A 13354-nucleotide genomic window follows, 5' to 3' on the forward strand; every position below is an offset into this window, starting at 1 on the left:
ATGCTGAGGTTATTTAGCCCCTGAAACACCATGAAACAGTGCATAGACAGGCAAGTGGCCACACAGCACCAACTGTCAGGCTGGACGTACCTACACCTCCTCAGTGTATCACATGTTTGCAACACTCAAGATTCTCAGCTCTTCTGCATCTAATGTCACAAGGGGACTTGATTGACAAAGGATATAAAATGGAAGCTCAACAACCAAAAACCTTTTCCATTTCTACTCCAGGTAAAAATCCATAGAGTACATCCACAATAAGTGGTATTGGGTCATGGTAACTTTTGTGGCTCACAGTTACAGAAATTGGAAGAGAAGTCCCTCATCTCTCTCCTCATCTTCCCACACTTGGACACAAAAAACCCCTCAAAGTTTAAGACACAAATACAACACACAAGGACTCTTCTCAAACAGTTTAATAGCAAATAAACAAAGGAAGGTACCACACTTGGCATATACAAAATGACTTGTTGTCGGTGTGTCTGTGCAATTAAAACAGCTTTAAGTTGCCCTTTGGGACAAAAAGAAAAAAAAAAACAACACACACACAGAAGGAAGAAAATTCCTTTAACACATACTCGCTCGTTCAAAACTTGTAACAAATCTTTTCATTTTTAAATCCACTACACAAACTCTGTGATCAGAAAAGCAATGTGTGCTCCTCTGCTTTTTAAACCATTAAAGTAAAATCTGTAATTCTCTACAGAGTACAACACAATTTCACACAAAAAGACAATTTGTTTTGCAAATCAAAACAAGAAAAGAAAAGAGGAACAGCTCAAACAAGGTAAAGAAAAGCATTTCTATGACTGAACCACGACTTCAGAGTTGATTAAATCCCGTTACTGCAGAACAGACTCTACATTTGGTCATAGTGGCAATTTGTTTTTCTCGTCACATTGTGAATCACTTTACATTGTTTTCTAGTAGAAAAGGCAAAAAACTGTACAAAACCCCTAGTGTTAAATACAATGTTTGTACCAATAAAAAAGCCCACAGGTTTGTCTCCAAAATGTAAATTTTCTTTTTTAAATTATTCACAAAAAGCAGCCAAAAATCAGAAAGGCAGCTGCTGCTCCACTGTCTCAAATCCATTAAAACCACCACAGAACAATTAAAACAACCAAAGGAAGAAAAGGAAAGAAGAAAGGAAAGAGACATCCATTTGGCATTTTGGTTAATTCAGATATTTCTCCACAGGTTTCCCCATGGTTCCTTATGGAACCGAATGCGCACGTACAGAAACGTACTGGCAGTTACTCGAGCGGCTGCAGACTACCAGTGCCCCCCTCCCACCCACAGCCCTGTGCATTCAGACTGTGGGACTAACAGCAGCCAGCCTGCCACCCTACCTCCCAAATCAACCATCCTGTCACCCAGCCTCACACTTTGACCCCAGGTCAAAGCACACCCAGACATGTTCTGTCTCATAAGCAGATTAAGGACTGTCTGCACACATCTAGCCAGTACCTACTGAGAACACAGCATCCTCAGCCAGCTCGGGAGTAGGATAGGAAAAACTGCTCTTGCATCTCTGTGTTATCCCAAGTGCTGGACAAAAGTAAGATTCCTATCCAATCAAACACAATTTGTTTTCTCAGAAAACCCCTTCTCCTGGGATTTTGTATCACATTTCCTGCTGTTCAGATACCCACACTAGCTTGCTTCTCCTGACTGAAATGTCTTCGCAGCACACACCCTTCAGGTGCCTTCATCTAGAAGCTACATCCCACCTTCTACCTGTGCAGATAGTACATAGGGTAGGGTGAAGTCTGTTACCCAGAAAGCAGTAACTTGTTCTAGTTCATCCTACATGCCAGACAAACTGCTTAGCTCATTGCCCAATTAAAAACTAAACAAAAACTAAAAGAAATCTCCGTAGAGATTCCCCAGCTCAGGCCCTTGAGAAGAGAGCTGGGGATGGTACCCTGTTCAGGTAACAGCTTCAGAGGCTGTTGTATTGTGCTTGTCACTTGGGAAAAGAGCTAGCAGTTGCAGGGCCAGGTTTACAAATGCTCTCTCTGGCATATTTCAAACTGATCTAGAGATCCTTCCAGGATCCTGCCACCAAGGTCTAACTGATGGTATTAAACTGGGGCTGGACTTCACAAGAACATGCCCTCAATTATACAGAATGCTCATAATGAGTGCTCCAAAGGAGCCCTAGCTGCAGATAACTTTGGAAACAGAAATACTGTAAAGTTCCCCCAACTTTCTGCTCCTCAGCTACCCCTTCCACCAAAACCTCCATTGCAGGAACAGCACAGCCAAGCCCCTGCAGAGCCTCTGACTGCACTGGAGATGGACCTGGAGCCAGGTGCTCTGTCAGGCAGACAGTCTAAGTGCACAGGTAGATGCCCTCAGGTGGCTTCTGATCAGTTATTTGTCATACGAAACCCACCAATTTGAAGGATACCTTTGAAACCCATTAAATTGCTCAGTTTTTGCACAAACTACAGAAAACAGAGAGGTGAAGGTGATATATACGAGGGTGTGAAGAAAACAGCAGGAAACATGCAAAACATTTCTGGGCTCTATCTTAGTTCAAAAGATTAAAAGGAAAACATCACATTTTGCTGAGGAGATTGTAGTTACAAAAAAACCAAGCATGCTGGAGCTTAACAAAATACAACATCAACTTTGATCAAATTTTCACTGCAGACTGATAATCACACAGGGAAGCAGGGGCAAAAATAAAATTAATAATTAAAAAAAAAAGAAAAAAAAAAATCAGTAAATGCCAGGGCAAAACTGAAGCTACAATCATAAGAAAATGTGGTTCAAGTGTTTTCTGCTGATGCCACTCAAGTCACAAGTTTGAACTCATAAAAACACATGCTGTCTCCTCAAGCACAGAAACCAGATCAGCAAAATGTGACTAGGAAGCCTCCTGGGAAGATTGACTCACACCACATAATTGACTTTTTCTTCAAAACTGTGTTTTTATAACTAAGCACACAGGAAAATCTAAGCCTAGAAAGTGATTGGCTGTATGTTCACAGGAATACAAATACTCCACAAGGTATGCTAGCAAGGCTGCTCTGAAGACAATTACAAAGAATCAGATTCACAAAATCAAGTGGTTATCTTACGAAGGTCTAGAAAAATAGAAATTCTTTTATATTCAAATGCAAGTTTAAATATTCCCCTTCAGCAGTCTTTCTAGCAAAACCAATTTGGCAGCACAAAAAAAAAAAAAAAGGAAAGAAACAAACATAATAAAAATACACATCAGCATCAAAGGTCAACACAAGGTCAAAGGTGAGAGTTCAAGCATCAGAGAAGCTGAAGAGACAAGGATTTGGACGATGTACTTGAACGCCACATCGACATGCTTTAGGCACAACGATGAACAAACGGCAGGAATCTAGAAAAAAAACAAACCAGAAAGAGGGAGACCCACTGAGTTACACAGAGCAGTACATCCAAACACGGAGAGAGAGAACAAGAATGGGCACCGTACAACGAGATCTCCTGGGGAAGGGAGATGACAGGGAAGGGCAGCACATGCCAACGATGGACAAGTAAAAGTCAAAGTACATGAAGGACACCAAGTAAACATCAAACTGCCAGAAACCAAATGGAAGCAGAGGCCTGGGTTTCTCTCTCAGCGCCCAGCCTGTGGAGCATTTCCACAGCCTAATGATAATTAATTAGCATGCATTCACCTTGTCCTCTGCCCAGTTTCTCTACCAGTTCTGCTTAGGAAAACAGAGGAAGCTCCTTCCTGAGGAAACCAACTCCAAAAATGGCTCCAGGGCTAACGTTTGCCCAGAGCAACTGAAACCACAAGAGACAAGACAGAGGACACAAGGGATTCAAAGGTGGTTTGATGGATGAGACTTTTCTTGCATCCTAACGGGGGAAGTTCTTAGGCAGTGGTAGCCTAGGAAACTCATGTTCCTTCCTTCAGCTACAGTCCCTTCTCATTCCCTAGGAGCCTTGAAACTGGGAGTGGGTGGATTGGAATAGGGTGGAAAAAAATTATACAAGACAAAAACTCCACATATTAGAGAGTAATTCTTTAAGACCTGACTTCAAGTTAAGACTTGTCCTAGCTGAACACTTTTCGTATCATTAGACCTGCCCATGGATTTTCCATTCCCAACCCTTTATACAAACATCCCCCAGCTCCTGACTTCCTGAGGAGGGGATTCTGGGCTCTGAGAAGTTCTACAGTCACTGTTGCCAGTTTGGTCAGTAGAAAAAAAAAAAAAAGCTTTTTTGAAGAATTTATAAATAAAATAATTCTTATGTCAAGTGATATAAATATCTTTGTTTCCTCCCCTCAGCTGGTGAACTACAAGAGATAAGGATTATTTTCGTAAGAATGTGGGAGGTAGGGGAGAGAGGAATCAAGTTTTTCATTTTTCTTCCTGCCTCCCCAGCTCCTCTTTGTTGTGTTTGTGACCTGATTCTTCAGTGCATCTCAAAGCTGCTAGTTAGTGACCAGAGCAAGGTTGAGACTTGCATGTTATCTTATAGTGTGTTCGGGAATAGCAAGTGATGCATTGTAATCTAGTCACAAGGCAACAAGAAGCATGTCGTCTACTAAAACAGCAACATTCCACTTAGTGGAAATGCTGAGGTTAATGTGCTTTTCATACTTTCCAATTCATGGAAAAGGGCTTAGTGTGGAGTTTAAACCAACTGTAACAAACGAGAACAATGTGGCTCTTGCAGGTATTGCTATAGTTCTAGAAATACTCTAGATAGTCTGCAGACTGCTGTAAGGTTTCAATTCTAAATCAGAAAGGCAAATTCATCATGAACTGAGGCATGAGAAATGCAAGAGTCATGAAATCAAGTGACATCTAAGCATGTACCATAAAAGTTGTGTAATTTGTTTGGTTTGGGTTTTTTTTTTGATAAGAGATTTTTCAAACATGTCACTCAGCAATTTTTAGGGGAAAGAAAGTTTCATTAAAGCCCTGTGGAAGGACTGGCCTACAGGAGCAGAGCAATGAGAGGCTGGGTAAGAACTTGAAGACTTGGGTAAAGTTATTCCAGTTCATCCTTGTTCTGTTCTCACAACTGTGACAACTCTGCCTTTTTGGTTTTGTATTTTATGATAGATAAGCTCAGGGATATATTAACATCCTCATGTTGAAAAGTCTTCAACAGGAAACTATCAAAGCATTTTATATGTTCATAGCCACACCCTTCATTTGCAATTTGCTTTATTCAAGTTGCTTTTAGGTATTTCCAAATGAAATGGGAACAATTTAATTCTGCTTGGCTGTTCTTCCCTAACTCACAACCATTAACAAGAAGAAAAACTTCAGTTAATTCTATCACGTAAGCAGAGTCTATTATGTTCTGCGGCCTTCTGGACTCAGAATAAAAGCTTTTTCTTTATAGATGTATTTGCCAGTGACACATTTTCTGAGGCCCCTATTTTCCAGGTTGTAGTACCCACAGCTAGTAAACTGCCTCACCCCTAAAATACAGAGAGATTCACCATCATTGTCTTGGACGCTTTGGAAAAATCCCAATCCTCCTGTTTAGGATTAAACTTTAATCACTGTGTGTCAAAGTGTTTTTTTTCTAACAATGCAATCTTTGTATTACTGAAAGAAAAAACCCCAACAAACTACAAAGAGATAATCTATTGTAGACTGCTGATCATCTGGGGGACTGAAGAATCCACGATTTCATTTAGTATAGTACTTGATAATTAGTATAAGTCTAAGGACTATTATGGCCTATCTAGTAAAATCAAATGTTGTATGAGAAAAAAGAAAACATCTATGAAGTTAAGAATTTCCATAGGTAACACAGAATTCTCTTTCATCTGAAGTCCCACTAGTTTTTGTTGGGGAAAATTCAGATTCTTTGGTTTATAAGCATACAAAATATTTTGCCTGGGTGGCTACTCAAGCCAATCCTTCTGCAGTTTATTTGAATTCACCCAACTCTTATTATCCAGGAAATGAAGCATTTGACACAGATTTGATCTGTACTTGAATGAGATTATGATAGGAATTAACAAAAAAACCCTAAAATTTAAAAGTCCCAAGTCACCACAATCCCAGACTTTCTTGCCAATGAGTGAGGAAGAAAACTGGCTTAAGACTAGAAGGCAAGAAAGGCCTACATCTCCAGACTCTGCAGCAGCTCCCAAACAGACACGGAAATGTTGACTTCATCAGTTCTGTTATGAGAAAAACATCTGCCCAAGTCACGAATTTGATACATTTATTCACTTTGGCAACATACACACTGATACACCAGGAAAGGAAAAGCTGAAACAAAATACACAAAAAGGGCAACATCTTCAGCTGGCGAAAACTGATGCAGCTCTGCTGAAGACAGCAGAACTGCACTGATTCAAACCATCTGAGGATCCTAGCTTTTAAAATTTAACCTGCATAGATTTTTCTTCTTTTTCTTTTTGGCAACACTTACAGTTATGCCAGTAAGGCACAAGAGCTAGCCCATGTTAGGTATCTTAAGGTGATTATGTTTGGGAGGAGTCACTGATCAAACTAAGCCACACTGTAAACTGGTGAAACCTCCTTAAGTCAACAGGAGTTGCACCTATTTGCAACAATGCCACACATCACATTACTGAGGATGCAGAAGCTAGGATAGCTAATTTTGGACAACTGAAATAACTAGTAAAGAGGATAGAGCATCAGGTTAAAAGAAAAACAGGACAAAGGTCTGAGATAGTACAGTGGGGTAGGGTGCAAAGAAGGTAAGAGTGACTGTAGAGACCCCAGAGCACAGTGCTCTCCTCCACTGGTTCACAGCATTCTTCTTCCCCATTTAGCAGTTGCTGGGCTGCCAACAGGTCACTGAAAGTCAGTAGTTTCAATCATGCACATCATTATGTGTGTAAAACAATCACATTCAGGATTCTACAAAATCCTGGCCTTTTTTTTTTTTTTTTCCAGTGAAATAATTTAGGTAATAAATATTCTCCACCCTGGAGCTGTATAAAACTTCTATAAAAATAGAAACAACATTCTTGGTTACAGCAGGTTGCACTTGGAACAGTTGCTCCCAACTAGTTTTGTTTTTGTTTCTTTTTTTTTCTTTTTTTTTTATTTTTAAAAAGTATACTATTTATAAAAAAAAAAATCCCATTATCACCCTGGAGGCCTTCACACTCCAACACTCTTTTCTCAGAAAACCAGGACACATCTTTCCCACTGTGCAGAATTCAAGTGTATATGGTTCACTTAAGTGTATGTTCACGTTTCTAAAGAGATTCAAATAATTACCACGGAAGGGTACCACGTGCCAGCCTAACTGGGAAATTTGGCAGTCTGGCCTTTGAACTTTTACCACCACAAAATGATTTGGATAATACTGATGTATTTACCTGTCTGCCATCAATACAGACAGACCAGCATCAACTACAGGATCTTAACTTAAGAATGGAAAGGACTCTTCTTGGATACTGCAGGCCAGGCCCCGCAGTTCTGAGGTTTGAGATCCCAGGGGACCCAGTCCCTGGAAACGCACCACCCATGTGTGCGGATTCTGAGCATGATCTCTGGTTGGATGGGCTTAGTGCTCCTTCTGCTGGAGAAGAGTCCCAGTCCAGAGTCAGTCCCACACACTCAGTTAGCAGCTGGCTCCCAGATTGCCAGGTTAGCTGGTGCCCTGGGAAACAGCATCACAAACCAGGAATACAAAGAAAACAAGGATAAGGAGAAAAATATGAGGTAATTGGAACTTCTGTTAAAGACGCACAGAAACTGTAAACGTCCTCTTGTGACAGAGGTGGATTTTGGTGGTTGTAAAGTGGGACCCTTGATTTCTTGAAATAACTCAGGCCAGAGTGTCAAAAGTCCTTTGAGCCCCCTAAAACAGTGTATACAAAGGCCCTCAGCAATGCATCAGCAGTTCCACAAGTGTGTAGAAGTGTGTGTTCATTGAAAGGGCAGGCTCAATTTCGCCTAGAAAGAGAGGGTAGTACCACAAGGCAGAAGAAGACTGAATGGCTCAATGCTCTGCTCTGGTTTCACAGCTCCTCTGTCAGCCTGTTTTGTACTGCTACACACCACCTTAAAGGAAAACTGCAGTATAAAGGAATACCTAAATACCAAACCAAATCACTGCACAAATTGTGTTTTGATTAAAAAAAAAAAGACAACAGGAAGTTATCTTTGCAACAGAGCTAAGACTGAGAAATCAAATCTTATGAGAACTTGTATGAAACAGGAGCCTCAAGAGCTGTGTCAGGGTAACTCTGGGCTTTCTATCTCAATTTAACAGTCGTTTTGATAGAGAAACAAACAGCACTTACATTATGCTTATCAGAATTAATTTAAAGTAATACTCTGCAAAAAGGACACTATTCCATAGAAATGGGGAACATGGTAAACGCTTAAGAAAAATAGTCAGAAACACCATAATTCTGCAGGTTACCAGGGATCATGTTTCTTGTTTCCAGCCCCAGATGTATTCAACCAGATTAAGCTGCCTCTCTCTTTCAACCTTACTACAAAACCAAAATAAAGTACATAGCGTAAGTTTTCTTAAACATGGAGAAATTCACTGCATCTCATTAATAGGCAGCTGCAAATGGACAGCAACATTTTCTGGGCAGGGACATTATATCTAATAATTTTATAAAGTGCTGTGTACATTCACAGTGCTATAGAAACACTACTTCATATACAGATGAAAGAAAAAAGAAGGGGAAAAAAAAAGAGAAATCACTGCAGTTTTCCTTTGGTTTGTTAATGTGTTCACCCTTCTATCCTGTCTCCTGCTGTAGAGATGATTTACTAAATCCCCACCATGGCATAGAGTTAAGGAAACTTCAAAAAGTGGATGGGGCATGACAAAGGCTATATATATGAAGTCAGTTCTTTGCTCACCCAAACTTGGATGGACTCAGTTCTTCTTCCCCATCTTTGTTTTCATCAGCTGTTCTGTGTTATTTCTGCTTTCCCTTCTCCTTTCCCCCATGGTGGTGTGGTGTCAGCTTTGCTTCTCCCCCTCCTCTCTATCCCAAGGCAGTGTGGTGTCACTTTCTGCTGCTCCCTTTATCCTTCCCTCCCACCCCAGGGAGCTGGCATTGGTCCTTCGCAACACACACTGGTTACAAACACAGCAAACTTCAAATAAGAGAAAAAAAAAAACAAAACAAAACCAAAACGAAAAAACCTCAGCAATATGGCACCTAAACTCCAAAGTAAAACACTGGAAACAAAAGTACAAACTCGTCTTCCATCCGAAGCAAGATTCTCAGCAGAGGCTGCAGCCGAGTCTTCAGGGGAAGATGTGCCAGACAGAAGGCATGGATCAGCTTCCAGGACTGTAAAAACACAGCCTTAGGGCTTCAAATCACTAAGTGCGCTCCTCTCCAACTTACCAGAAGATCCTTCTCACTCCAGTCCTGGAGGGGAGGGCGCTCAGTATGGCTTGCTGTCATTCTTGGAGCGCTTCAGCTGCACTTTCAGGCGCTTCATGCCAATCTGAAAGCCATTCATTGACTGAATGGCTGCCTGTGCAGAGACAGGATTGTCATAACTTACAAAACCTGAGGAAAGGAAAACACAGTGTTACACCATGCCAAAGCAGTCCACAACAGCTCCTCACAACTGCAAGTGCAGATACTCATAAAGTAAGAGAGGCTTGCATGAAAGGCCATTTTCAGAAGCTCACAACTGTCCTAGAGTTTCCATTAAAACTTCTTACTACGCATTGCTTTCTGACATACACAGCTTTTGTCAGAAGATATATGAAGCTCAGGAGATGAAAATAACATTTTCTAATCTTCCAACAAAAATGAGTACTGCTGTTTGCTTTATAAGAACTTGTACCTGGGGGAAAACTAAACCTGGAAAATGTTAATCTATATATTAAAGCTCATTGAAGATAGAAGACTGAAATCACCCTCTTGGCATTATGGAGGGAGATTTGTTTGGAGCAAAGGAGCTGTCAAGGTAACGTACCAATGTTTAGGTTTCTCTTTGATAAAAGTTTGTGTATCGTTCCAGAGAAAGTGCACCCCCACAATAAACTTCTCCAGGATTTGGAAGGAACCCATTTTAAATAACTCCAGTCAGGGGCTGGTGTCGCTACCCGAGGAAATCATTCCATATGTGGGCATCACAGCCCAAGGCTGGGCACTATTTTTGTGTTCTCACTATGCATCAGACTGTCCATGTCTTTTGGCTCAAATAGTAAAAAGTGCAGGATATCACGTAGGCACAAAGCTATCAAAAACATTGAGAAAGGTTCATCTCTCCTATTCCATTACAAGAAATCTCCATCTACCAAAAATGTCAGGAGAGCTTACAGCACTACAAAAATGCTACTGGGCTTTCAAACTGAGCAAAATAGACCTATGAACTTTTCAGTCCAAATGTGAAGCTTCCTGATACAGAAGCTAAGAAGGAATACATTCTCTGCTCTTTTGGCAGCTAATTGAAAATAATCTATTTGGATAGTAACAGTAGCATGACAGGCTGATGTACAGTTTTAGGACACACTTCCAACTCCCAGCTAAATACACAATAAGAAGAGTAAAAGTGGGATAAAAGATGCAACCAAAGTGAGGTAGTAAATGGTTTTACTACTACACGGTTTTTGAGATTAGAAGGAAGCTTTATAAATTGCTTTCAGAGCATTTACAGAGCATCAGAGTCAAATTCTCCTGTACTGTACGGCAGCCATAATAATCATACATAAAAATATTCCCATAGATAATTTAATAAGCAGTACATATAGCAATGTAAACAATTAGTGAAAAGACAGAAAGGGGGAAGAGGTAGAACTATACCATGATTAGAGTCTGCCAATAGCACATTACCTACGGCCAAATCAGTATAACGAGGCATAATAGTACAAAATCAAGAAAAGCAGAAAGGTCACAGTGAGCATCAGGGAAGTTTGGAGTGACTTACCTATCTTTTAGGAATATAAAGAGAGAGTCACTACTTGATTTAAAAGTTAGAGTAGACAATATACTGGAAAAGAGATTACTAGAAGTAAGCCACCTTTCTACTGGTAATGAATAGACCTCCACATACCAAAACACTTGCTGAGATTGGTCTGCTTGTCAATGAAAACCTTGGCAGAGACAACATTTCCAAATGGCATGAACATCTGCAGCAGATCCTGATCCCCAAATTCCTGGGGGAGATGGTAGATGAACAGATTGGCTCCCTCCGGACCTTCAAAAAACAAGTTGGAACATAAATTCAGAAAGAGCATGGAGAACACGGGTCCACTTCACAAAAGGAGATGAAAGCACCATTCAAGCCAAATTTTTCACATAGAACAATGAAACTGCTGTCTGCACCTGTATGGAGTACTTAATTCCAGAATAAATCAGCAAGACCCTTTGCTGGGATCAATCATTCAAATAATTCTAGCACTTTCTCACAATTTTATGTTTTTAATTGCCACACTGTCATGAAACAGGTTCACAGATCTTTGCTGTGACAAAAGCCAAATAACAAGTTTGAACCACAGATGCTGACTGAATCAAAAATGGCTAGCAAAACTTCCATCCCAAAGAAACTAAGTAAACCTCAATACAAAATAGAAGTCATGACATTACTTGTAATCTGACAGATTCTTTTTTAAACATCACACTACCTCCTGCTGGAAACATAATTCCTGTATTCTCCATTACTTTATACTACATGTTAAACTGATCCTGAATCTGAACAGCGAATAGATGAGCATTGAACATCTGTATAAAAACTACCTTGGACAGCCTGTAACAGAGACCTCATAAGTTTTCCTTCTTTATGTTTAGTAACTCTAGGATTCTAAAAAAATATTGCCAAATGATATCTGTGCAGATAAGAGCTGCAAGGGCTGAGCTTGCCCTTTTGTAAAATCCCTCTCAAGCTCTTTCTGCAGCTTTCTAGTTACCTTCTTTCTGACTTCCTGCTGCACCAATATTCTGCTGTGTTAAGAGACTCTGGTTGTAGAGTGTGGGCAATGCAGCAGCAGCGTATTGCTGGATTCCAGAGTAAGCCTGTGTAAGGGCTTCCATTGTGCTACCTGTCCCATTTGAGAGCCCGCCACTGCCAAGTCCTCCATTTAAGGCTGCCATTCCTGTATAAGAAAGAGGAGATAAAGATAACTCAATACTGCCATTGTGCCAGATCAAATACTCTTCAGTATTACTAAAAGCAAGTAGCAAAAAACCAGCCCCACAGAACTAGCCCACCTGAGGACTGACAATCCTCCAGCCCACCATAATGCACACAACGTACCTGCTAAAGAGCTAACATTGAGGCCTGCTGTAGCCCCTGCCAGCGTCTGCAACGCTCCAAGAGAAGCCATTGGATTCACAGAGGAGCTGCTACTGGAGCTAGGTGAGGAACCTGCTATTAAAATAAGATAATTAAACTTCAAGCAGTGCATTTTGGTCCTGATAATTCAACTTCCTCATTAAGCAGAAAAGGCTAGTAAGAAACAGATGGAGGCAACACAGCCTACTCTATATGAAAAATAAACCCCCAAAGCCACATAATATGATTGATCACAATGCTTGTATCTTCTAATCCCTTCCTACACTGCTAAAAAATTTCTACTTCCTATCACATCCATTTCTTGTGGCAATAATAATTTCTTCAGGTGCAAGACACCTAAGATTCAGACAAAACACAGATGTTAGCTGAACTTTGTACTTTTGTGAGAATCGTTTGCTACATATTAAGATCTCTCCTTGAAACATCACACAAGGATGAAAAAGACCGGACATACAGATGTTGGGGACATAAAGAAAGCTCCAGTGGAACTGAACATATGGTTTTCCCATACTGCCAGAACATGAACAGCAGATGCCCAGATTATTCTGATACATAAAAATAATTTTTCATTAAAAATCCCACTGCAGCAGCTGAGGCTTGGGCCAAGAAGTCTTGGAATACATATCCAAAAAATAGTCTATCCTTTGTGGGCTGTGCCACTAACACCTCCAACCACATTTCCTTAGTAAGAGGTATGCAGATACAGTACTTAGCAGACTGAGAGGGGACAGTCCAAAGTGGTGGTGAATGGTGCCAAGTCCAGCTGGAGAGCTGGAACTAGTGGAGTCCCCCAGGGATCAGTGCTGGGTCTGGTCCTGTTCAACATCTTCATCAATGACATCGATGAGGGGACAGAGTGTCTGCTCAGCAAGTTTGCTGATGATACCAAACTGGAAGGCTTGGCTGATATGCCTGAGGGCTGTGTGGCCATTCAGCAAGACTTGGACAGACTGAGAGCTGGGCAGAGAGGAAACTAATGAGGTTCAACAAGGATAAGTGCAGAGTCCTGCATCTGGGAAGGAAGAATAAACTGCACCAGTACAGGTTAGGAGGTGATCTGCTAGAGAGCAGCCCCCTGGAGAAGGACCTGGGAGTCCTGGTGGATAACAAGTTCTCCA

The 13354-nt window shown here is 40.8% G+C and overlaps 1 protein-coding gene across 4 annotated transcripts in view; it reads right to left on the reverse strand.

Annotated features, from left to right (window-relative positions):
- Window positions 1-3238: 3238 nt before the first annotated feature.
- The window catches only part of CELF1 (CUGBP Elav-like family member 1), a 46997-nt gene continuing 36881 nt past the window's right edge, over window positions 3239-13354 (reverse strand). For 3 of the 4 annotated variants that reach the window (XM_054400127.1, XM_054400129.1, XM_054400128.1), the window contains 5 exons: window positions 12198-12311; window positions 11851-12036; window positions 10998-11141; window positions 9335-9502; window positions 3239-3367 (listed from right to left, as the gene is read on the reverse strand). In XM_054400127.1, coding sequence (XP_054256102.1) covers window positions 9375-9502; window positions 10998-11141; window positions 11851-12036; window positions 12198-12311 — 572 coding nt within the window. In that variant the 3' untranslated portion in view covers window positions 3239-3367; window positions 9335-9374. The remainder of the gene's footprint in view (window positions 3368-9334; window positions 9503-10997; window positions 11142-11850; window positions 12037-12197; window positions 12312-13354) is intronic. The other variant, XM_054400126.1, reaches the window with a different exon arrangement.

This window comes from Indicator indicator, chromosome 4 (assembly GCF_027791375.1).
Source record: "Indicator indicator isolate 239-I01 chromosome 4, UM_Iind_1.1, whole genome shotgun sequence".
Taxonomy (NCBI): domain Eukaryota; kingdom Metazoa; phylum Chordata; class Aves; order Piciformes; family Indicatoridae; genus Indicator; species Indicator indicator.